The following is a 27,026-nucleotide window of genomic DNA, read 5'->3' as shown; positions in this document are numbered from 1 at the left end:
GGACTCCTTACAAGTGCCCTGGTCTAGAGGGTGTTAAGTCTGCACCCCAGACATTAATGATAATCGAGTCCCTTTATCTCCGGGGTGCTAAATTAACAGTGATTTAGGTAAAACCTTGAGGTTCCTCCTGGATAATTAGGAATTTTGCTTCTGATCTTCAATCACAGGTCCGATTCCCCTACTGGTTCCTCACTCTCCCCAGTTGTTCCCCTGGAGATTTTAATTGCTCTCGAAATCCCTGGGGTAAACATGAGAGGTCTGTGGTACGTTCGTGCTTCTTGGAATTCTCAATGGGGCTGGTAACAGGGCTTAAGGCCCCCCCGGGAATTGTGAGCTTTGCTTAATGAGGGCCAAAGAGTCTAGAAGAATAAATATTTGCAGGCTCATTTTCCAATATAGCTGGTCCAACAGCCTCAGACAAGTTATACATTTCTACACATGACAAATTGTAACCAACTTAGCTCTTACATTCACACTCTTGCAAAATAATTTGCAGTAATTGTCTAGCACTGCAGAAAACTCAAATATATTTTTAGGATATAAATTCACTGGGTGTGGATGAAGGATTCTATTGACAGGGAATTTACACAGGGTATGTTTACTAAGAACAGGTAGAAAATCTGCAAACTCAACTGGACTTGAAGGTCTTCATGTGCCATCAAATACAGTGTTCCTATGTAAAACAATAAAAAGGAAAAAAGCATGCATTGGGAGACTTGAAAAGGAGGGAAAAGCAACATACGTTCTACATGTGCGAATGCACAGAAGGGTCCACGGGGACAGCTGCCAGACTGCTGCATATCATTGCACTTTGTCGATTTGTAGATCTGTGTAAGAAAGAAAGAGACATCACCGGCAGGGAGTGTAAGTCCCAGGCCACAAAAACAACAGGACAGAAAAAATATTACAAGAGAGCAGATTAAATCTCAGGCTCGAAAGAAGAAAAGTGAGAGAACAGGCTGGAGAGTAAATCCCATGCAAGGACATTGACAACTCAGTGGTCAATTGTGTAACACAAACCATGAGCTAGAGAACCGAAAGATATCAAAGGATGTGAGTGAAGGCTAAAGTTACATTGACTATTCCTTCTAGTGCGTATTGATCTTCCCGTATTTACAGTCTGCAAGTACCCCTTGACCTAGTTATGGGACTGTAAAGTTCCCCTCTTAGCTATTCAATTCAAAACTTCATTCAGATGGTACTCTTCCTTCAATAAAATGCATACGTGGCCGTGCTCTCTTCTACCACATAGGCACACTACATACCAGTTAATGTTTTTGAAATATAATACATTGGTGCAGTGTGTTGGCTAATGGAGAGGGTAGACAGGTGCCTTTTGAGATTTGCCGATTCCCCATGGACTACAGGCAACAGTCACCATGAAGGTTACAATATTCTACTCCTATTTCCAGGTTTTCCTAATTGTCAATCTCTATGAAGATTTGAGAACAAGAGAAAAATTAAAGGGGTAGTGTAGAAATGAAAAACTATATAAGCAGCTATCAAATTGATTCTTTAAGACCTTTTGGGGAAATTGTACAAGGCTCCTTGGATAAGTATTAAGAGCAAAGTACAGGATGATTCATTTGATGTGGCCAATTTAGCTGCCCTGAATCTAGTACTGATGTAATCTTTACGTTTCATGCTTATGTACCTCCCCCCTGTTGCATTTCATATATTAGAGTGCATTTTTTCATTTATAAATGCTTGCTGCATTTAGTATTGTTCGCACATGGATAACGCATAACATTTGTTTTATTATAGTTTGATAGAGAATGAATTATTCAAATATATATTTACATGATTTATGTCTTACAGAATTAATTGAAATAGTAACAATATTAATATGTTAATTCTTGCATTTGACATTATTCAATATGAGGCTTGCTCCTTTTCAAAATATTCATAAAAGTATATTTGACCTGGGTAGAGACAAGTATAAGACAGAGACGGACATCTTTAACTTTCTGTGAGAATTGGTTGGAGCATGCACAGCTGTAAACTTCTTTTGTGAAGGCCACAGCCAGTTTCTCTGAGCCAGCTCAGCCTTACCAATTTGCTGAAACGTCCTAGCAAAGTACAGGATGATTCATTTGATGTGGCCAATTTAGCTGCCCTGAATCTACCTACTGATGTAATCTTTACGTTTCATGCTTATGTACCTCCCCCCTGTTGCATTTCATATATTAGAGTGCATATTTTTCATTTATAAATGCCTGCTGCATTTAGTATTGTTCGCACACGTATAACGCATAACATTCGTTTTATTATAGTTTGATAGAGAATCAATTATTCAAATATGTATTTACATGATGTATGTCTTACAGAATTAATTGAAATAGTAACAATATTAATATGTTAAATCTTGCATTTGACATTATTCAATATGAGGCCTGCTTCTTTCAAAATATTCCTAAAAGTATATTTGACCTGGGTAGAGACAAGTATAAGACAGAGACGGACATCTTTAACTTTCTGTGAGAATTGGTTGGAGCATGCTCAGCTGTAAACTTCTTTTGTGAAGGCCACAGCCAGTTTCTCTGAGCCAGCTCAGCCTTACCAATTTGCTGAAACGTCCTAACTTACTAAGCTCAGAAGCAGAGAACGACCTTCTCAATACACAACAGGTTTGTTGCTTGACTAATTACATGCGGAAGGAAGGCCACCTCAGGAACTCATACATGCCCTTTTAGTACTAAGACAGCTTAGTTAGGGGCAAGATGGGAGGATATGGAAAACAGAGACGAGTTCTCTCTGCATTCAAGGACATTCTGAAATAGTTACCATTTTGCAATTCGTTTTAATATATTTATCAACAGTTTATTGCTACCATTTTTTCACCTTTATAGTTACAAAATTACACATTATTCAAATCCTAACATATATTCATTGTGTGCATTTCTATTCACTGTGAAAATAAATTTGGAACCCACTAACAAAAAAATACTCATGTGAATTTCACAGGACTGATTGTTGCCCAGAATACACCGCCCTCATATAATGTGCATGTATTTTGTGGGTTACAGCGCACCCGGTTTTCTGTTTCAAGGAGATAAGTTGGCTTTGAGGAAAAATGTTTTGCCTAGAAAACCTAATCCCAGGCCGCATTTTACATGAACTAAAAAAAAAATAATACGGAACAGCAGAGGAACGTGTCCAGAAATTCTATTGAAGAGATTTCCCCAACTCAGTATGGCGATTAGAGATGCATGCGGGCAGCCATCTGGTGGGATGCAGGCTTTCTGTGTCTCTAGAACAATAGTTCAAAAGAAGTTGTAGACTAGAAAGTGCAGATCACCTGTACTGCTGAATAAAATTGCTTCCTATGAATGTTGTGCAAAGATGAGAATTGAGAAAATAATATTTTAGCTGAAACTGTCAATACTATGTTCGGAAAGACAGATGTGCTCTGAACACTACTAGTGTACATGTGAGCTGAATGACTCATCGCTAAAAGTTAATACATTTCTGCTTTGCAGAACAATTTCTTATGAAAGTTGCCCATGGCAGACAAACATTTCAACATTTAACTTCTAATAGACTGAATGCTGAGTGGAGTATGTCCAATCAGTTATTTAAAACTCTCAGATGATGTGCTCTCATGCAGAACTGAAATATATAACGGGGTAAATGCAGGATCTAGGATTATCTTGCAGATCAATCCTCTTTTCCCCATATATTAATTTTTGTTGCCTGTGGTGAAAGAGGCAACTAGGGCTTGTGATGAATCAATAAGAAAATGTTCCTCACTGGTAATCCTAGTTCTGTATCATGTGCACCTTGACTTAATATACACACAGCCATGCAGGGACCCCAGACACTTTTTTTTTACAAAGTTAAAAATCAGCAGCTGTGTCTTGAATAGGAGGTAAAAACTGACATTTTTCCTAAGAGAAGGCCAACGAGTTTTTTTCATGAACTGTTTTCTCTTGTAATAACCACTTAAATACAATTCACAATTCTGCATACCTAACAATATCTGTGCTGAAGTGTTAGATTTGAGCTTTAAACGCATATATAAGAGGAAAACATGAAGGAACAAGCATTGGCAAAGCCAATAAGTCTCACCTATGCAAGAGCAATTGGCTTTGTCAATGTGTTTTAGCCATGTTGTACAGCTGCGTGGCTACTCTGCATCGTGGCTAAAAGTTAGGAAAAGAAGTGCTGTGATGCAGCCAGCACTGGCAGTATTTTCTGGCGGAAGGGGACGGGGTAGGGGCAAGGACAGATTACAGACAGGTGCTGCTGTGCTGTGTTAATGCACACAGCTCCATCTCTTTATTGTAAACACCAGTCTATTCCTTCCGTGGGCCCTGCAAGCAAGCTACGGGGTGGTAGCTGTCTCGCACTACCTCGATGACTTCCTTTTTTTCGGGGGGAAGGCACGAAGGCAGGGGAGCCCTGGAGAACTTTGAAGAGTTGGCTTGTCATCTGGGTGTTCCACTCGCGCCAGGGAAAACAGAGGGTCCGGCACAGGTATTAACATTCCTGGGGATCGAACTTGACACCATAAAAGGAGAGTCCAGACTGCCAGCTGACAAGGTCCAGGACTTGGCAAACCAGATTCAGTCACTATTAGGTCAGGAGAAGGCATCCTTTGGCTCCATTCAAAGCCTGCTGGGCAAACTTAACTTTGCAGGCAGAGTTATACCAGCTGGGAGGGTGTTTGCGCGTAGGCTAGCCAGGGCAGCGACAAAGGTAAACAAGAAACACCACATGGTGAAGCTAAGCAAAGGTATGAAGGAAGATGTATACATGTGGGCTACTGTTCTGGCGAATTTCAACGGCTCAGTTATATGGAGGGCACCCTGGGCGGAGAGTACTGAACTTGCGCTTTATACAGATGCGTCAGGTAGAGAAGGTTTTGGGGTGATCTTGGACAGGGAGTGGTGCATGCAGAAATGGCCCAATTCGTGGCGCAAGAAGAAAATCACGGCCCGCATTACAGTACTGGAATTGTTTCCAATAGTGCTAGCTTTTCACCTTTGTCCGGCAGTACTATCAGCTACAAGGGTAGTTTTCTGGTCGGACAACATGGCCGTAGTTCAGGCCGTCAACTCACAGTCGGCGACTTGTCCCCTAGTTTTATGCTTGTTGAGGGAACTGGTGCGGGCTTGCCTAGTGAACAATGTAGAATGCAGGGCGCGACACATCCAGGGGGTGCAGAATATAGCAGCTGACACTCTCTCGTTTCCAATGGCGCCGGTTCCGGGAGGCGTCGCCGAGAGCGAGAGAGGACATGACACATTTTCTACCTCACCTCTGGTTCCTTCTGAAGTGGAAATGCGACTGAGGGGGCTGGGCGAGCTGTCCCTGGCGCCAAGGAGCAGTAAGCGTTACAGAGCTTGTGTAGCTAAGTTTTGTACAGTGGCAGGAGCCTGGGAAGAAGGGAGGACAACACTCAAAAGCAGGGTGCAAAAGTTTGTTATATGAGCCAAGGACGAAGGGAAGAGCCATTCTTGGCTAGCGGGCCATTTGTTAGCAATAAGCCACCATGCAAGATTACTGGGGCAGGAGGATCCAACAAAATCGTTCTTGATCAGGGCAGCGCTTAAGGGCTGGGCCAGGTGTGAACCTAGACTGCCAGACACTAGGTCCCCTGTTGATTTTGAAACACTGAAAGGGATGCTGGACTGGGTGCACAAGGCTACAAATTCACCTTTTGAAGCGGCACTGTTCTCTGCCACTTTCAGCCTGGCCTTTTTTGGGCCCTTCAGAGTAGGTGCGTTGGTGGCAAGGTCCAAGCTGGACAAATCTGGGGTTGCATTGAGCAGGCAGGAGGCGAGCCTGGTGGGAGACGACCTCACAATAGTGTTAAAGAGGTCAAAAACTGACAGGGGAGGGGAGGATGATTGTACTGTACCAGCTTTAAACTGCCAAGTATTACCCAAGTGCATCTGTTCGCCGCCTACCTAGCGCTGCGCCCAGCAACTGAAGGTTACCTATTGATACATGCACTCACTAAGTTCGAAGTACACAGCATCATGCAGGCTTGTTTGGCGTTGTCAGGAAACAAGATAGAAGGTAAACGTTTTTGCAGCCACTCATTCCGCATAGGAGCAGCTACCACAGCGTTTAGGGCAGGCCTTTCAGCTGAACGAATTAAGCAAGTGGGGCGTTGGGAGTCTCAGTGTTACAAAAAATACATCTGGCCTTGAAGGTACTGTTTTGGGTTGAAGACTGGGGAAGGAGTTGATATGGACAAATGTTGGGACATCAAGGACAATTTGCGGCAAGTGTTGCCGGTGGTGTGCAGGGTGGTATAATAAGTAAATCTAATTATTAAAGATGTGCAGTGAGGCAATATTACATTTGACATGAACAATTTTGCGGCACCAGATGCCGGTAGCTTGCGGTGTGGTACAATATGTACAGTTAATACGTAGATGTGAAGAGAGTAAAAAGCTTGCAAACTTTCATCTCTTTAATTGCCAGGGACAATGGTCTGGGTGATTGGCCACTCTGGCGTTGTGCGATTGGCCGAGAACAGGAAATGGAGACACGGATTCACGGCCACAGACATTATCTGGCTGGGATATCCAGGCATGCGTTGGACATGCTTGCTGAAGAAGCTGCAGCAGAGACTGGGGAGGGTGGGAGGGGGGAATTTCCCTTCCGAATGTGTTGGTGATACACCTGGGAGGGAATGACCTGGCATCTGTGGGGAGGAAGGCACTATTCCATGAAATGACTGTGACCAGGTGTAAGCTGAGCAGTCAGCTGGGGACCTGTGATATATGGTGGTCTGAGATAACACCCCGGCTAGTGTGGCAGGGGGCACAATCAGGGGAAGCCATGGAGTCGCGGAAGAAGGTCAACAGCGCAATGAGGAAATTCACAGAGCAAAGGGGGTTTGGTTTCATCAGTCATGGTTTACTGCACACTAAGACCACAGGGTGTTGCGAGGACGATGGGGTTCACCTGTCCAAAGTTGGTATGGATCTGTTCTTACTGGATCTGGCGGAGGCTTTAGGGAGAGCAGGGTGTAAGAAAGGAGGAATATTTTGGTGGGGGGCTCTGGGGTGACAGTGGCCACACCCAGAGCTGTGGCGGAGTTACAGGGCGATCCAGAGGCTGCAAGGTACATATGGGTACCCTCTGCAGGAGCACAACAACGGTGAAAAGGCCAAATATCCACAGGGAGGTCCTCCGGTTGGACCCTGGATGAGCGACGGCGACCCGTTAGTCCTACGGGCGGTTGTGGACCTGAGCAACCGGGGGTTGCCTGGCAGGCTCCGCCCCCCTATGGGGGCCCACTGGTGGGAGGGGTCTATCCTCCCCCAAAATAAATATGGCAAACACCTTTGGGCAGGGCCCCGGTGTAACTTGGCTCATCAGGTGGCAGACTGCGAGGGGCTGCCTGCCTTGGGATCACCCGTAAACTAACTCACCAATCTTGGCATCTTTGTAATGCTAATAAACCTGCAGCAATGATTCTCCACAAATAAGGTGTCTTGTCTGGTTATTTCCCTAGGAGATTGCTGCATGGGTGGATGGTGAATGTTGCCGATATTGGCACTATGTTCGTGTTATCCGGCGGCGACAAGGGGCCAGAGAGCCTTTTCCCACTGCTGACTGACAGCGGCCGCGCACGAGCCGGAGAACAGCAGAGGCTGGGCCGCGGCTGCCAATCGCCGCTACCGTCGTGGAGATGGCTGCGGTCCCGTCTGGAGTGGCCTAGGGTGTGCGTAGACAACGACCCGTCCTTGGGGACTGCTGAGAGTGAATCTGGGCGGACGGATCGCACTGTCGTTGCAACGCCATAGTGGTGCCCCTCCCACACTACTCACACCACGGGCCTCAGTGATCGGCACTCCGGGCCTAGCAAGGCCTTTCGAGGCCCGGAAGCCACCGGACTGTGCATGTAACAAGCTTGCCTACCTGGTGCTGAGGAGTCCGCCGCAGAGGTGAGATCTGGCAAGCGTACGCTGGGGGACCGGCCTTGGAACGGTGGCCATCTTGACTGGCCACGGTGCAGTTGTCAGTGCACATCGCCCTGTTGCAGAAGATCGGTGACGCCTGGGGGCCTTGGGTCCGGTCGGCGGGTGTCCTAAACCCTCACCGGTGCCGGCTGGGGGGGTGCCTTCTTCCGGACTGGGGCAGCTCTGCGACGCTTGAGCGGGCCTCCGGACACACAGGAGACATCGGAGGGGCCGGCCATGTGCATCCACCTGGGCCCAGGTGTCGGAGCTGATTAGAGAAGTTGACCCAGTGCTCCCCGTCTGGCTTTGGGGTGGGGACGCGCACCGCGGCGCAACATTCTCCCTCTGTGTGTTTCCATTCTTCAAGGAAAGTGGCAGAGGAGATGGAAGTGCTGAAGATACTGGTTAGCTCGCTGCTGATCGTCTTACTCATGAGGTTGTAGATATGGTGGGGACATGGGTACATGGATGTTCCTGAGTGGACTGAGTTCATGATGGCGGTTGGGTTTCATACGGTGAAAGGGATCCAGGTGGTTGAAATTTGCCTCGGGAGCCCAGGTTCAAAGTTTTTGTAGATGGTGATCTTGTCATGGTAGAAGTCTGCCAGAGTGTTGCAGAGTTCCTCGGAGGGTGCAAAGTTTTTTGTGGCTGAGGGGTTGGAGAACCCTTTGACTACGTTGAATAGTTATTTGCTGCAGTTGGAGCTGGCTTCAATATGTTTCGCTTGGGGGTGCTCTTTTTACTTTTTTGAGTAGTCTGTGGTAGTGGCAGCGGGATGTTCTGAATGTGGCTCAGTCTGTGATCTTTGCTGGTTCGCCATTTACTTTCAAGTCTTTTGCAGTCGAGTTTGGCGATTCTCAGTTTTGCAGTGTATCAGCTGGCCTGTTTGGGGGATCTCTTGAGTTTGGTGGTCTTGACAGGGGCGACTAGGTCGGCAGAGTCGGTGATCCAGGCGGAGAAGTTCTTGAAAGAGGACAGGAGTTAGGGTGGGAGGTGTTGAGGACGTTGGTCCACTGGCTCTCGGTTACTTTTTTCCTGCTTCGGTGGGTGGTGCTGTGTGGTTTGAAGGCAATGCCGGGGGTCCTGCGATGGTAGAAAGTGGTTTTTGGCGTGGTCAGTCCAGGTGAGCTTGATGACATGGCTGTACTTGACCCGGTCGCTGGCTGTGAATATGGGGTAGTGTGTCCTCCGATGTATGTGGGATTGGTGACTAGTTATGCAAGGCCGATGTTGCTCATGCTTTTGAGGAGGTTGATGGTGTTAGTGTCGTTAAGGTCGTCAAGGTGAAGTACAGGTCACTGAGAAAGATGTAGTGTTTGGATCCAATGGCTAACGGTGCTTTGAGTTCTGGGATGGCGTCGCTGAAGCTGGGGCATGGTCCAAGAGGTTTGTAGACGAAGATGCCTCTAATGGTGGTTTTGCTACTGATTTGTAGTTGGAAGTTGAGGTGCACCATGTTATGGGTGGTGCCGTCTGCAGTGGTGGTGGGGAGGATGTTTTCCTTGTGGATAATGGTGATCCTATCTTCGTGTCTGTTGATGCGGTCTCTGTGTAATATTTAGTAACCATCAGCAGTTCTTGTGGCGATGTCGGGCATGGATGCAGGTTTGAGCCAGGTCTCGGTGAGGAAGACAACGTCGAAGTGGTGGTGTCCCACATCTCTTTGGCGTGCTTGCAGAGAGATTGTGCGCTGTGCCGGGGACAGTGAAGTTGCTCTAAAGCGCTCGAGGTCTGAGGGAAAATGGTCACTATGCATGCGGGTGCTCAGGTGTAGCAGGAGCAGAGACCGTGCCAGCAGGTGAAAGGTCTTTCTGTGGATCGAGGTGAGGTGAAGCAGCAGTTGTTGAGGGGCTCGGGGTCCAGAGCTCGGGGCTCGTTGGCAATGCATTGTCAGGTGGCAGGAGAACTAGAGTTCCTGGAGCTGGGCATGGTCCTGGTGCAGACTGGCTTCCCTTTGGCGCACTAGTGACACGCCGGCTGTGCCTGTACGTGATGCAGCCTCCATAAGTAGGTCCTTGGAGGTGGTGGGCGGGGCCGGCGGGAAGCTGGAGAGAAGGAGCATTGATAAAGCGAATGGCGGGAAAGCGAGCAAGGGGTGTGGCAGCCAATGAAGTGGACACAAAATGGCAAAAAATAATACCGACTATCGAGAGCTTAACACGTATAACAGCTGGAGAGGGTGTTGAAAGAGCGGAAAGCAAATATATAGAAAGTCGAATAACAGGTGGAGAGGGTGCTAAGAAGTGACTGTGCAAGGGGGAAGTGGTATAGTTAAAAGTAGCAATATACTGGTGGTAAAGTGAGAAAATCAAAAATAGTCACAACAAGTCAAACAAATCAAAAGAGGAACCGAGTCTGGCGAGGGACAAGCAAAAGCAGCAGCGGCGACAGGGGGAGCTGGCACGGGACCTGCTCACTGGAGTCACGCTGTAGCCTCCATTAGTAGGTCCTGGGAGGTGGTGGGTGCGGCTGACAGTGGTGGAAAGCGGGAGGGAAAGAGCGGCAGTAAAAAAAAATTTAAAAAACAGGCGGGAAAGAGAGCAGCGGACAATGAAAGACACAAAATAGCAATAATAACATGCACTATGTGGGCTTAACACGTATAAATGAAGGAGAGCAGAAATACAGTAAAAGTGTAATAATAGGTTGAGAGGGCGAACAGAAGTACAGCAAGTACAATAGCTGTCGAGAGGGTGCTAAGAAATGTCTATGAAAGAGAGATGTGGTATGGTTAGAAGTAGCAGTATGCTTGCGGTCAAGTGTGAGAATCAAAAATACAGTCACAACAAGTCGAACAATTCAAAACAGACAACAAGTCTGCCTAAGGACAAGTGAGCGCAACGGCGGGGGGGAGGGGGGGGAGGAGATGGTCTGAGAACATCCTGGCTCAGAGGGTACAGCTGGCGCCAAGGGAAAAACCACTGGCAGTAACCCAGATGCAGAACCTCTCTGGTCCATGGAGCACCAAATGACAAAGAGTCGGAGCATGGCCGTGCTGGAACAAGTTGCAGAATCAGCTCTGATGTTGAACAACTTCAGAAACGAGATTGAGAGGTAGGTGCCACCATGCGCCTTCTTGGAAATGTTAGAGTGGCGGGAAGGGGCCCGATTCCACTTAAATATTTTATGTTTTTATTTAGACTTACCTGAAGAGGTGGATTGAAAGGAAGATAGACCCCTTGATTGACTCTGGTAACTTCTGCATCACAAACAGGGTCGAACTTTAAACTTACACTTGTCTTGATGCAGTCTTCCAGTGTTTGACAATGTAGAGTTTCACCTCTTGGTCTCAAATAGCCTTCATGCACATGGACGTGCAGTCACTGTAGGCTGTGAGATAGGCCTCTATCCAAGGCATATTTAGCGAGGATCTGTGGCAGACATTTGCTTTCGACAGTTTTTACAGGGCTTAAAACCTATAATTTTGAGAGGTAAAATGTCCAATGCACACATGTAAAACAATTTTTTTAACAGGGTAAATTTCTCAAAGAGATGAGGTAGCTCCAGATCTGCGTCCAGTGGGATAGAAAGAAAGGACCAACGTCAGCGCAAGGGTGGGCACCTATACAAGCCTGCACATCATTTCTGGAGCTGAGCAGCATTCATGCACAGCCATATAGTGCCACTTATTGGTGCACACAGGTACTGGTGAAAAGTTTCTGTATCGAATGTGATATCTGGAGGCTATGCTGAATCATATCACCCACTCTTTCTGAAGGATAACTGGAGGCACTCAGCCGCCACTTGCTGAGCTTTTAAGTGCACCTAGACAAGAACAGGTGACCATGCAAATAAATTGAATGTAAAGCTTTATGGTTTAAACAGGTATATGGATGTGAATCATCTGAAACTCAAACTAGATCTTCTTTTAGTGCTAAGATTAGTTTAGAGGTAAAGAAATGAGGGAGGGATTCATATAACATACACTGACAATATGGTAGAATGTTTCTTGCTGTTCACGTTTACCACAATGCTGCTAGCATTCTGTTTATTTTTATTGCAGTAACAATTTAGATCATATGTCCTAGGATGGATTTTAAAAATAAAACTTTAAATTGTATCAGTTTCCTAGTGTTCTTGAGAGTGGTATTCCTAAATGAAAGAGGGTTTGGAGTTCCTCTAGCTGTTATGATTTCACATAGAAATGATTGATACACAAAACACATCTCATTCAAATACTGCTCTGCAGGTTGCAGGGTTGTTACAGCCCAACTGGCTTTTCTGTTTTGGGTTTACACTTTAGTGCAGAGGTCTAGAAAACTGAACTCTGGGCCTTGTTCTAGAGGATGATGTAGAAAACATATCATTTGAAGCTCGATCATGGACCATGAGAATTTCTAGATTCTGGAGTAATTTTGGATGGCATAGTCAAAAAACCAAATATTGTAATTAGCGGAGACGGCAATTGTAATATTGGGTACCTACTTCAGCTTCCTTAGGCGGTACCTATAGCTATTTCTCATTTTGATTTCTGGTTGAACCTCATCTTTACTAAATCGGTTTGTTGAAAATGTTGCAAGGTCAGATTTTGAGAGGCATAATGTCAGGGCCACAGTCACACTACATCTCCTTGCTAGAGGTGTTTCTAACATGGGCAACCGGGTAACTTTTCTTGTAAATGCACCTGCTGCATACCTTCAAACTATCAATAGCAAGAGCGCTGTAATCAATCAATTATTTTCACAGGTTCAACTTCGTTGATTCCAAGTCTTCTTTTATTGGAATTTTGATCATGTAATGAAGGCGACATATGTCAACAAAACAAGTTCAATTAGACAGCCGACTCGTTTCGTCCAGGAATGGACATCATCAGGGCTCCAATGGTATTCACTATATCCTCGTCCTATTACGACATGTTTATCTCAGAATCGTTCATCGATCTATGCCTCATTAAGCGGACGTAAGTTCACTGTCTTATCTACCATCTCTAAATTTCTAGAACAAATACACGTTCAATTCCTTTTCTTGACCAGTTAAGCAGTGGGTGACATCGGGTGTTTCCGGTGCCTAGGCACATTGGTACCAGAAACACCAGATGTCGCCTGCCTGAACCGTAATAGTCAGTTGTGGTTGGAAGAAGCGAGAGAACTGTTTGAGCCCACTGCTTAACTGGTCAAGAAAAAGAATTGAACGTGTATTTGTTCTAGAAATTTAGAGATGGTAGATTAGACAAGTGAAGAATGATCACATGAGTCCAGGCCTGAACGAGTAAGAAGACACCAGAACCAAGAATAAATATGAATTTTGTGATTTCGGAACAGTGAACTTACGTCCGCTTAATGAGGCATACACAATTTTGGATTTGAATTAAGATATTTTCATTATACACAATAAGACTGATCGATCGATGAACGATTCTGAGATAAAACTGTCGTAATAGGACGAGGATATAGTGAGTACCATTGGAGCTCTGATGATGTCCATTCCTGGACAAAATGCGTCGGCTGTCTAATTGAACTTGTTTTGTTGACATTTGTCGCCTTCATTACATGATCAAAATTTCAATAAAAGAAGACTTGGAATCAACGAAGTTGAACCTGTGAAAATAATTGATTGACTAACGGTAGATCCCAGGGGGTTGAGCGCAAGGCCCATTTTTTGATTTATGGACTGTGATACTTTATAAAAATTTGTGTTGCATTCTCTGTGCTTGCCTGTCCACCCATACCGTTATCATTGTATTTTTACCTGCTGCATACCGTTTGAAAATATTTTATCCATGTTGGAGTCTGATCATTTAAAACCTAACTTTTATACAGATCATATAGAGGAGTGAATTATGACCATTTAATGACTCAAAAGTCTCATTAGGAGATCAAGAACTTCAAGAATGGGTTCGTGGTCAATTACCCTATGTAGTGCAAAACATCAGAATGGGTCCCTTAATTAATGACAGGGCCACCTGGTCCGTACTGCTTGGGTACACACCATATCATGGCACATGGATTTGAACAACTGCAGAAGTAAGACCGTTACTAAGATCGTGGTTCGACAGTATGTCTTACAAACAACTGCCACAGGAACATTTGCCTTTGAAACTGTACAAGTGCATGCCGCAGTGCAAGTAATCAATACACAGAATATTAGCGCCATCATGGAGCAAGGCACCCAAAAGACGAGATCAATTTAAATTTTGGGTAGCTCGCAGTCAAACCTTATATGACACCCCAGTCTAGGTACTGATTATTAACTACGTGTCTCCCTTTGGTATGGTACCACCTGTAGAAGAGTATACTACTTGGGAAATGGTACTTGTGATTTTTTATGCAAAAACGCATGGTACACCCTCATTAGAGGTGCTAGCGGAAGAGTAAAAACAAGTACAAAATCAGCATGGAGCTAATCCTGCTCTGGATTTAGGAAATAAATTATGGGTAAATTGAGACAGTCTCCGATAATTCTGAGTAATATCCGCAGAGAAGCTGCAGTTCTGGCACTGCGATAGCGGTTGACAGGGATTCCCCTTCAAGATCGCAAATTGAGTATTCCCAAAGTTTATTTCCATTGTTTATACCTCTATAAAGCACAATACCTTCGGTTCCCAGGATGTTAAAGCAAATTTCAAAGCAAAAACAACGATTAAGGAAAAATCTGCACCAGAGAAAAATCAGAAAGCAAAAACAAAAAGAAAGACTATCTCCTTCAACGCAGCAATCCATTAGGGGTTGAAATAGTTTGAGACCCTGACAAAATAAAAAATAAAAAAATCAACAACAAAGAAAATCGATATCAGTATCCTGATAGCTGTTCTTTTCAGGACTCTGGGGATAGTAAAAGGGCATAAAGAAGTAGACAGACTTAAGTATCACAGAAAAGACTCGTATCAGGCAGAAAAGTGAAGCAGGGCGTGAAGCAGAAGTTGTAAAGAGGTTCAGATTCAAAGACACAGTTAAAAAACACAGTGGCTGGTCCTGCCAAAGCATGCCTTGCAAACTATGGACAATTCTGCGGAATGAGATTTGGAGGGTAGAGCTGCTGGTCAGTGCAGCAGAAGTCAAAATAATTTGTCAGACTCTCAAGGAACATCTGGTGGTGATCCAACTAAAGAAAACATTCAGCTGGAGACACCAGATGGAGATGTAATAGCTCCCAATAGGGTTTATGAATCAGAAATACAAATTAAGGGAGATATACAACACAAGATAAAAGCTATAGAATAGCTTTATTTATTCGATGCTTTTGTCCTAAATCTATTAGAGGATGATTGGCCTCCTGTTTGTATAAGGAAAGTACCTTGAGGTGAAAAGGTGAAGCATTTTCATCTTTAGTACCGGAGGAACTCAGGGGAAAATATGCACAAAATTAGGTTTTGAAATAGAGTGCTGTGTTGTCGAGAAACCAGACGGCTGGGACCAAAGATCTGTACCCTTAAAGAATGAGTCACATGTACAGGCTCAGTATTAACTGAAGCCAGAAGTAACGTGCGATATCAAGCTTATTTTTCATTAGCTCAGTATCAAAGTATAATGGCGCCTTGTTATTCCACAATGAACACCCCTTTTTCAGGTATTTAAACCTGATAATTCATATAAAACAGTCTTCGATTATAGTATTTTAAATGTACATATATGTACACATGGTGTATAAAATGCTCACAATACCAGACCAATGATAAATCAGGTGAGAAAAACATATAAAAAAGGCCTTAGACATACCGAATGGTTTCTTTAATCAACATATTGCACTTAAATCTCAGTACCTACCTGCCTTTTAATTTGGCGGATTTCAGTATGCGTATACAAAATTGCCTGTGGAGTGTAATAGCTCTGCCTTTTTGCAGGAAGAATAATGGAGATCTTATAAGATCCCAAGGTGCTATCATATTGATTTGTATCTTACTTAAAAATTGCATATTTAAATATCATTTTCCTTGGTTACAAGATATCGAGTTAGAGTGAAGGCTTGGCACCTGAGTTCCAATAAAAGTGTGCTACTTTACAACCTCAGAACAAACTAAGGAAGTTACAAAACCACAGCAGAGATTACTTCTCACATAATGCTCAGTGAGGGCACTCTTTGCATGAATTAATTTCTCCCATGTTTTCTGAAAAACATTGGATAAAAGCACGCTCAGCTATCTTACATGGACCGTAAGAAGACATGATAGAGGCTTTGGGACCAATAACGATCTTGCCAGACAAGGTTATTCCATCACAAAAGTGGCGGATATCCCGTCCGCCAAATTACAATTGTATTATGTACTATGGAACTTGTAATTTGGCAGATGGGATAACCATCACGTTTGTGATGAAGTATGCCATCAACAAGATCGTAATCAGACCCTAAATATTTATAGACTTGTGGTAACAAAACAAACCTTGTAAGCCCCTCAAGCCACACATACTTAGTGTACAACGCAGGTCAAACAACTCTGATAGCTTACAGATCATATAAGTAACCCTCTGCTGAGGCGCTTCTCTCCAACCAACAAAATACTCACTAAGCTCTAGACAGCTATAATGAAATAGAACACCAGTAGTGGGCACATGCTGCGATCGGACGCAGGTTGCTGATACTATACTTTCAGCAACCAATGTGTCACTCCAAAAACAGGAAAGTGCTACTTACCAGTATGCATCTCTTCTTGGCATGTAGAGCTGCAGAGTAGCACACTGTGCATAGATGGCCACTTCGTGTTGGGCCCGGATGTTTGCAGTTTTTTTGTAGAAAAGTCTTTGGAAGTCACGGGATAGGTGACTCCTCCTTTGGATGATACTGCGCATGGGCATCGGCTCCATCCCCGGATTGTTTTTCGCCATTAGGGAAGTGATGGAGCTGTACAAGAAGTAGTGATGTCCATGTGATTTGTATCTAATTAAGATAATACTGGAACAGATAAAGGTAGCCGGGGAGGCAGGTGGGCGTGTGTAACTCTGAGCTCTACATGCCAAGAACAGATGCATACTGGTAAGTAGCATTTTCCGTTTGAGGCATATGAGCTGCAGATTACACACTGTGCATAGATTGTATAGCAGTACCCACACCTAGCGGCGACCACCAGTATCTGTTGTAGTTGTTTGAAACAGAGTTTTTAGTACAGCCTGGCCCACAGTGGCTTGTTGTTTAGGTTGCACATCTACACAATAATGTTTTGTGAATGTGTGCGGTGTAGACCATGTAGCTGCTTTGCATATATCATCTAGGGGAATGTTCCCTAAGAATGCCATTGAAGCCCCTATTTTCCTTGTAGAATGGGCTTTTGGAGGAATTGTTAACGTACGTTTGGCTATGTGGTAACATTTTTGTATACATTAAACAATCCACCTAGCAATCCCTGATTTTGATATGGGGTTGCCTTTATGTGGTGGTGAAAAAGACACAAAAAGTTGTTTTGTTTTACGAAAAGTTTGTGTCCTTTAAATGTAGTACAGTAATGCTCTTTTGACATCTAATGTGTGCAGAGCTCTTTCTGCGACTGTTTGAGGCTGCGAGAAAAATACGGGCAGCTCAACTGATTGATTTAGATGGAATGGTGAAATGACTTTAGGATTAGTACGAAGAACCACTTTGTTATGATGCATTTGCAGAAAGAGTTCTTGAATGGTAAATGCTTGTAGTTCACTAACCCTTCTGAGAGAAGTAATAGTTACTAGGAAAGCTACTTTCCAGGTTAGGAATTGCAGTTCACATTTATGTAACAGTTCAAATGGAGGTCCCATTAATCTTGTGAGAACAATGTTTAAGTTCCACACTGGTGAAGGTGGCGTTCTGGGAGTAATTATTCTTTTGATTCCTTCCATGAAAGCCTTTATAGCTGGTACTCTAAAAAGAGATAGATGTTGTCTATTTTGTAAGTATGCTGCAATGGTAGCGAGGTGTAGTCTGATAGACGTTAAGGCTAAGTTACACTTTTGAAGGTGTAATAGATATCCTATTATGTGTTGAATAGACACGTCTAAAGGATTTATCTGGTTGTTTGGCAGTATGACAAACCATTTCCACTTAGCAGCATGGCATGCTCTAGTAGTGGGACGTCTAGCTTCTTTGATAACGTTCCTACATTCTGAAGGAAGGTTGAGGTAACCAAACTCTAGGACTTCAGGAGCCAGATCGCTAGGTTGAGCTGAGCTGGGTCCGGATGTCTGATCTCTCCATGGTGTACCACTAACGGAAGTAGTGGGAGAGGAGGAAAAGCGTACGCAAATTGTCATGACCAGTTCATCCATAAAGCATTGCCTTTGGACAATGGGTGTGGGGGAAGAGGTGTGGCGCCGCGGCCAGGGCGACTGACTCCGGAATATGGGAATCACGGTTCGATCCCCGGCACCGGCGGCAGATTAGCCCAGCACCATGTGACTCTGGGTAATAGCTTGCTTAATCTTCCCGACGGCCCCCAGCGCCTAGAGACCCTAACGGGTGATTGTGCGCTTTACAAATGTGGATATTATTATTATTTATCTGGCGGCGAAGTTTGGGCATTTTGCATTTTCGTGGGTGGCAAAGAGGTCTATCCGAGGTTGTCCCCACATTTGAAAGAACGGTTGAAGAACTTGCGGATGAAGTTCCCACTCGTGGATTTGCTGTGTTTGTCGACTTAGCAGATCTGCTATAGTGTTTTGTACTCCTGGGATGTGTTGGGCTAAGAGGAAGATCTTTAGTGGTAAAGCCCATCTCCATATCTGCTGTGCTAACTGAGAGAGCTGCAGAGAGCGTGTTCCCCCTTGTTTGTTTATTTAGTACATAGCTGTCATATTGTCTGTGCGGACTAAGACAGCTTTGCCTGACACTTGATTTTGAAATGCTTTTAGGGCTAGAAACACAGCTAGCAACTCCAAGTGGTTGATGTAGAGTAACTTTTGCTGCGGTGTCCACCTGCCTTACATGGTGTGATGTAGTAGGTGAGCTCCCCAGCCGGAGAGCGATGCGTCCGCGGTCATGACTATTTGAGGAACTGGCTCTAGAAATGGTCTCCCTTTGGAAAGGTTTTTGGTGTTCCACCATTGCCGAGAACGATGAGTCCGACCGTCTACCAACACTAGGTCTGTTAATTGACCTTGAACCTGGTTCCATTGGCCTGCTAGGCACTCTTGAAGTGGACGCATTTGCAGTCTTGTGGGAGGTACTACAAATATGCAAGATGCCATCATTCCTATGAGCTGCATGAACACTCAAGCTGGTAGCGAGTGTTGCAGTTTGAATTTTGTTAGGAGAGTTTGTACACTTGCTATCCTGGCTGGAGGGGGATATGCTAGTGTTAGTTGGGTGTTTATTGTAGCGCCGAGATATTGTTGTATGTGTGAGGGTTGCAGATGTGACTTGGTGTGATTTACTGTGAATCCCAAGTTGTGAAGCAGTTGAATAGTAGCGCGAGTGTGTTGTACACACTGACTGTATGAGCTGGCTTTTATGAGCCAGTCGTCTAGTTACGGGAAGGTGATAAAAGTGCTCAAATCGTCTAAGTTTAAGAGCAAGTTTATTAAGTGCAACCATCAACAGTAACAGCTCAGTAACTGCCCATCCTTACATTGGAACGTTGCTCTCACACTATGATTTAATGACCCAAGTGTTCCTTAAAGGAAGAGGTAAATCACAACACTTCCCCCTTAAATAGTAATAAAACAAAGAAACTAACTCTAATGCAAGAAAAATAAAAACAATGACAATAAACAAAACATCAATACATAACATAATCTTTAAACTTTACAGGCAGAAGTTTGCGTCTTTCAATATTGTTATTCAAGTTCAATTCTGAAGAGGGGACCATGGAATCACCATTAGGCTCTGTGCACATCATGGAATCACTTTTCAGTTCAGTACACTTTGCCAACCTAGACATGTTCCAAGTACAACCATTGTCTAATGTTACAACATTTTTTTTAATCGCGACAATGATAAAAGGACCACAGAAATGGGAAGTGCCTTTGTAACCATGTTTTTTTTTTTTTTACCAGCACACAATCACCCACATTCCACTTCCTTATCTTGATAGACATCCCATTGTCATACCATTGTTTATACCTTTGTTGATACCTGGTTAACACATCTCTCCTCTTCAAATCACTCACCACACTATCCCCACCAATCCTCTCTGGAAGCCAAGCCGGGTTAAGTTTAGACTTGGCTACTCGGCCTCAAAAGGAGATTTCTGAATAATAGCATTGGGAACAGTCCGATGTGCCCACCACGTTTCTCCCAGTACACTGCTGAACAAAACTTTAGACTCCAAAGCTCGTTGTGCACAACTCTTCACCACTCTATTCATCCTCTCTGTAAGACCATTGGCTTGAGGAGAATAAGAGCTGACCTCTGATGAATAACCCCAATATTTTTGAGAAAAACGTCCATCTCATTGGAGGTAAATTGCACCCCAGTATCTGTAACTAAGTACCTAGGAACCCCTTCCGAAACAAACACATCCTTAAGAAACTCAATTACAGCCTTGGAGTTGACTACCCCCATACATTTTGAGACGACCCACTTTGAAGTATAATCTACTAACAATATCACAAATTTTTCATATGAGGGCATCAACTCAAAAGGACCCGCAATATCAAGTCCTACTTTAGTCCATACTGCAATTGGAACTTCCACTGGGGAAAGAGGAGATTGACACGTGGTGCGTGACTTGTCGTTAACGGCACACAAATGACAATCCTTCACAATTGATTCAACCCTTCTGTCCATGCCAGGCCACCAATACCTTTGTCTAACACGCACTTTGGTGAGACTCCTTCCCAAATGACCCTCATGAGCCAAATTGACAATCTTTTCCCTCAAATCACTAGGTGGAACTATTCTGTCACTTCTCATTAGGTTGTCTTGCCAAAAAGACAGATCATCCCTTACTGTCCAGTATAACTTCAAATCCCCATCAAGTACTTCATAATTGGGTCAACCTGCAGTTATAAAATTTTTAAGAGATTGAAACATCTTATCATTCTCAACACACCTCACCCATTCTTCCCTAAATATTGACGATTCAATTACCCAATTCACACTTTCAACAACTTCCAAGATATGTTCTCCTTCAATGGGTAATCGCGACAAGCAATCAGCAGGCTTATTGTTCTGCCCAGATATGTATCTCACAACAAAATTGAATTCTTGTAACCCTTCACTCCACCTTTTCAACCTGGGGGTAATGTGATCATTTTGGTGACATGAAACTATCTGTACAAGAGGACGATGATCAGATTTCACGACTAATGGAATGCTCCACAGATAAAATTTAAAATGTTGAACAGCCCAAAACACACCCAAAGCTTCTCTCTCAATGCAAGAGTAATTTCTTTCTGCTTCCCTAAGAGCCCTTGAAGCAAAAGCAACAACCACTTCCTCCCCATTCACTATTTGGGAGAGAACTGCCCCAATACCTTTAAGGCTGGCATCAGTTGTCAAGATGGTTTTGAATTTAGCATCAAAGTTGCCCAAGGTTGGCATTTTCCCAATTTCTGACTTTATAGAGCAAAAAGCCTTCTCACATTCATCAGACGATGCAAAACATACACCCTTCTTCAAAAGGGCTCTTAAGGGTTCAGCAATGCTTGCGAAACCACTGACAAACTTGGAGTAAAATTCTGCCATCCCTAAAAATGACAACCTGTTCTTTATCCTCAGGAGCAGGGACTTTAACAATACTCTCCACTAGTTCCAACTTTGGTTGTATGCCACTCCCAGATATCACATGTCCAAGATAAGTAACAGCAGGGCTCGACAAATTATAAAAAATGCTCTAGACCTGCAGGTCTAGTAAACTACAAAATCTCCTCGCCCTAACTTAAATGAACTTGACCTCAAACTCTGAAAACTGAGCAAATGTGACAAGTTAACAAGATTTAAAAGCATTTTTATTGTTCATTTACTTTGTGAGCAATAAAGATGCCTTTAAATCTTCCTATCTTGTCACATTTCCTCTGCTTTCAGAGGCAGAGGTCAAGTGCCAAGTTTGTATTCCTACTCGCCAGAAAGGGCGAGTAGGACCTAAAAATAGCTCGTCCTTAATCAATCTCACTCGCAAATGCGAGCGGTCGAGTGAATTTGTGGAGCCCTGAACAGATTCGAATCCAATACGACATTTCTCTTTTTTTACTGTGATTCCCCTTTCTCCCAACTTATCCAACACAGATCTCAACACTTTCTCATGCTCACACTCATCTTTCCCATAAATCAAAATGTCGTCTTGGAAGAACATCACATTTCTTAGGCCTCCAAGAACCATTTTCATCACCCTCTGAAAGCAAGCCGCAGACGAGGCCAACCCGAAGGGCAACCTCAAGAACTGGTAAGCTCCGAAAGGGGTAACAAAAGATGTCAGATGCCTCGAGTCTTTGTGAAGCACAATTTGATAAGCCGACGAAAGGTCAAGCACACTAAAGATCTTTGCTCCCTTCAACACACTAATGGATTCAGAAATGTTCGGAAGAGGCTGACGATCCACCCAGATCCATTTGTTCAATCCGCACAAGTCCACACACATTCTCACTGACTTACCACTATCCTTGGGCGCCAAAACTACCGGAGCCAACTATTCTGAAGATTCGATCTCCTCAATTACTCCTAGCTTCAACAACTTCTCTATCTCCAATTTCAAAGGTTCAACCATCATATTAGGTACTTTCCTGACCTTATGAACACAAGGTTTGGCAGATTTTTTGAGAATTATTTTGTGTTCAAAACCTTTCAAACATCCAAGTGTGTCTGAAAACACATCTGAATACTCACTGAAATATCTATGGGAATCACACACTGTATCAATCGTTGTATAGTGAACACTACTAAGCAGCTCTTCCATTAACATTACCTGGTTCTGAGGATTCTTGGCACCAGGGTTGAGGATTATACCTTAGTCGTGTTGGTGTCTCCACCCAAGGAGATTATCACCCCTCACAGCTACATCTACTTTTCCGGTTGTCTCTCTGCCCTTGAATGCGATCTTTGCCACTATATAACCTAAGATGTCAATTTTTGACCCACCATAGCTCACAGGAGCAATGTCCGGGGATGAAAGTGGCACATTCTCCAATCCCACAACCTCAATCCCAAATTTTGTTCCCTATCAGGGTAAAAGGAGAACCCGAATCTGCCATGAGTTTAAAACAGTTATCAATCCCAATATCACAGAATGGCATACTAATCCGTTCTGTATCAACACTTTCCTCACTCAACTTCACATTTGATACCACTACTGTACGAACAACATCCGTAACATCATCAATCACTAATTTTTTCCTAGTTGACTTACACATACGAGCATAGTGCCCCTTAACACCACAATTGTTACATATGCAGTCTCTTGCATAACAGTTAGGAAAGTTCGATGTGTGAGAAAAACTGCCACATCTAAAACATCGTATTCTCTGATGCGTGAACGAACGTTGTTGATTAGATCACGTTCTTTGGCTAAAGGAGACACTCTACTGGAAGGAGGACGGAATTGACTGTTCGAAACATTCTTCTGAGAATGAGGATTTTGAGGATTCTTTTGTGCAAGTTTATTTTTCGCACAGACAGTCACCTTGGCAACTCCTTCAGGGAACTCTTCAATAATATCACAATCTTCAAGCATATGTACATTGTCATGACCTTTCTTTTTACTGTCACTACCAAAGTGATTTCCTTCTTCTCTATTTTTCCTTATTTCTTTGACCCAAGTAGAAGTATTCTCCATACCTTCTACAATGGCCAATGCCTCTTTCAACGTAGGGTTTTTTGATAACAGCTTTACCTGAACCCTTGAGCTATTTGTACATCTTACAAGCTGATCTCTCACAAGTGACTCAGACAATTTCTCAAACTCACACGTACGCGCCAAGGTTTTAATTGCAGCCACGTATGTTCCAACACGTCCAGTATGACCTTGTACGCGCGTGAAAAACCTGTGTCGCTCAAGGACAACATTAATTCTGGGAACAAATTAGTGTTCCAACATGGTCATTTCAAATATGTCTGCAGGTTCTCCATCTCCTCCACCAATCGGTATTAGATCCATAAGATCGTAAGTATTCCTACCTTCCACTCCTAAATTGTGTGGCAAAATTGCCTGTTTTCTAAACGCAGAAAACTTCTCACTCCCAATAGCCACCAAATAGGAATCAAACAAATTCCTCCACCTCTTCCATGGAAGAATAGGCTCCCCTTCCTCAGAGAGAAATGGTGGGGGTTGTGACATATTTGAAGTCGAAGTCATTGTATCGATAAATATAGGCACCAAAAACAAAGATAGAAATTAAGTTGCCAAGTGTTAATTAATTTTCTGTGTATCTCTGTCGTATTTCCTCCTCAATTGCTCGATCAGTTCAGAAGTATTACATAATGTGACCACAAAACAAACAATGACTGTACCAAAAAAACGATAGTGTTTAACACACTTGAAATCTCACCTCATAAATTGCCACAAGATCACCACCTTCGCGTGACAGAAATATAATCCAAATGAAAAAACAATTGTTTCCGGTAATGTTTTGCGCCGGGATGCCCCTTTGCTGGGGTCGCTGAGCGCATTATAAATTGTTATAACATAACATAACATAACATAACATAATGTAACAGCGTAGGAAGTTCTTTTTCATGAAAGTGAGATCGGTAATTGAAATGCGAAGGAACTGTGCTTAACTAAGATGGCCGCCACATTGATTTCTGCCATGCAAAACGTCAGGGTCAAAGTTAAGATTCTGCCAGCATCGACGCGCGAAGATGGAACGTCCTTCGCGATCCCTCAAACAATGGCAGGCACACGCGATCAAGTTAAAAGAAAACACAGCGTGGCACGAGCAAAAACAATATACTCCCAAGTAAGTCCAACTAATGAAATGAAAAAATATATATAGAGAAAAAACACACAAAAAATACTTATTGTCGTATTCTTGCTTGATCACATCAAGCAGCTCCTTCGATCCTTTTGTGGTAGTGATGTTCCTTTTTTAAAATGTTCCAAAATCGGGGATTCCAGCAGTTAGATTCAAACTTACACAACAATGTATACTTAGTCGCTTGGTAAATCCAGTTAATCAAAAATGGTATTCTTGCAAAATCCAAATCGCTAGAGTCACTGGAGATTAATCCAAATCAGTAAGATCATTTAAGATCAAAATCAAAATCAAAAATCAGCTTCTCAATTTACAGGGGAGTTGATGGTCATCATTGCTTGTCCCCAATCAAGCCTCGGTCCTCGTCGCCAGTGATGAAAGCGCTCAAATCTTCTAAGTTTAAGAGCAAGTTTATTAAGTGCAACCATCAACAGTAACAGCTCAGTAACTGCCCATCCTTACATTGGAACGTTGCTCTCATACTATGATGTAATGACCCAAGTGTTCCTTAAAGGAAGAGGTAAATCACAACAGAAGACATGAATATGTTGTCTTCTTAAGTGTGCTGCTACCACCGCTAGACATTTGGTAAACACCCTTGGCGTTGTTGTGACTCCGAATGGGAGCACTTTGAACTGGTAGTGCTGCCCATCTACCACAAATCAGAGATATTTTCTGTGCGCTGTGTGAATGGGAATATGGAAGTAGGCGTCCTTAAGATTTAGAGTGACAAGGAAGTTGTTTTGTACTAGGAGTGGAAGGACTTGTTGGAGTGTTACCGTATGAAAATGATCCGACTGTATGTAAACGTTTAGAGGTCTGAGATCTGTCCTTTTTTGGTATTAGGAAATATAGGGAGTATACTCCCTTGTTTTGCTGATGCTCCGGGACTATTTATCTTGCATTTTTCAGCAGGAGGGATATTACTTCTTGTCTGAGCAGTGTTAAATGTTCTTGTGACATTGGACGCTGCTTGGGTGGATGTTAGTTCTAGACAGTAACCTGATTGAATTATTTGTAGCACCCACCTGTCTGATGTGATGTTTTCCCAGGCAGGCAGGTATTGTTGAAGTCTTCCCCCGACAGGAGTGGAATGGGACGGGGGAAGGGGAGGGGAGGGGAGTCAATGGGCAGGGGTAGAGGCAGAGCCGGAGTTGTTATTTTTACCTCTGCCTTTGTTATTGTTACCCCTGTAACGACCCCTTTGGTAGCCCTACTGTAGGTGGACTGTGTAGGGGCTTTGTATGAGTATCCCCTGGTGGCACCTGGATAGGATGAGCGTCGAAATGAACGTCTGGGAGCCTGCAACTGCAGGGCTCCCATAGATTTTGCGGTATCTGTATAATTTTTCCTTTTTTCAAGTGATACATCTACATTAGGTCCGAATAAGTGTTGCTCATCAAAGGGTTGATTAAGAATGGCACTTTGTACTTCAGGTTTGAACCCGGATATGCGTAGCCAGGCATGTCTACGTAATAAAACACAGGTCTTAACTGCCCTAGAGGCAGTGTCTGCTGCATCAAGTGCACACCGAATAGAGGTGTTTGTAATATTTTTCCCTTCTTGGGTAAGCTCATTTGCTCTATCCTTGTACTTGTCAGGGAGGTGCCTCATTAGTGATTCTAATTCATCATAATGTGCCCTGTCATATCTGGCCAATAATGCTTGTGTATTGGCAATACGCCACGTTTGCTGCTTGAGACGCAGTTCTTTTCCCCGATGCGTCAAGTAGCTTAGACTCTTTTTCTGGTGGGGGAGCTACACCTGATGTTTGTGAGTTTGCTCTCTTGCGTGCATTGGAAACTACAAGTGAGTCTAGTGGTACTGGACTGGGTCTGAAGGGGCAGCTTTATATTTTTTCTCTATACGAGGGTTAATGACCAGAGTTCTGATTGAGTCCATGAAGACTTCAGGAGCATGCTTAATCACTCCTTTAAGCATTAGTAAAATGGATGAGGACCTTTGTGCATTATCAAAGGTATCCATTAAAAAGTCTTCATCAACAGGGTCTGTGTGCATGTCTACCCCGTGATATTGCGGAGCTCTGTGAATTAATTCATTGAAACCCATTGTGTCTTCTGGTGGAGAAGGCCTTGAGGGGTATATGTCATCCTGAGGGACATTTGGGACATCTGGGGTGTTATAATCATCCCACGGGTCAGGTGAGCCTGTAGGAGTAGCTGGATCAGATATGTTATCCCCTATATCATCAGAGCTATCATCCCTGTTGTCATCATCTGGTATGATAGAGGATGCCGGGGAATGTTGTGGTAGGGGAGGAGGTGGTGATGGTATAGGTGAAGGAAGTCTTAAAGGAGAGGTAGCCATGTCCTTTTTTGAATGAGGAGCTGGTCTATCC

General features: G+C 43.7%; 1 protein-coding gene across 4 annotated transcripts in view; it reads right to left on the bottom strand.

Moving 5' to 3' along the window:
• UNK (unk zinc finger) overlaps positions 1-27,026 on the bottom strand; it is a 938,451-nt gene that overhangs the window by 564,391 nt on the left and 347,034 nt on the right. For all 4 annotated transcript variants that reach the window (XM_078654545.1, XM_078654546.1, XM_078654547.1 and 1 more), the window contains exon 7: positions 743-827. In XM_078654545.1, coding sequence (XP_078510671.1) covers positions 743-827 — 85 coding nt within the window. The remainder of the gene's footprint in view (positions 1-742; positions 828-27,026) is intronic.

The sequence above is a fragment of the Lissotriton helveticus genome, chromosome 7 (genome assembly GCF_964261635.1).
Source record: "Lissotriton helveticus chromosome 7, aLisHel1.1, whole genome shotgun sequence".
Classification (NCBI taxonomy): domain Eukaryota; kingdom Metazoa; phylum Chordata; class Amphibia; order Caudata; family Salamandridae; genus Lissotriton; species Lissotriton helveticus.
This window is presented reverse-complemented; position numbering and strand designations above follow the sequence as displayed.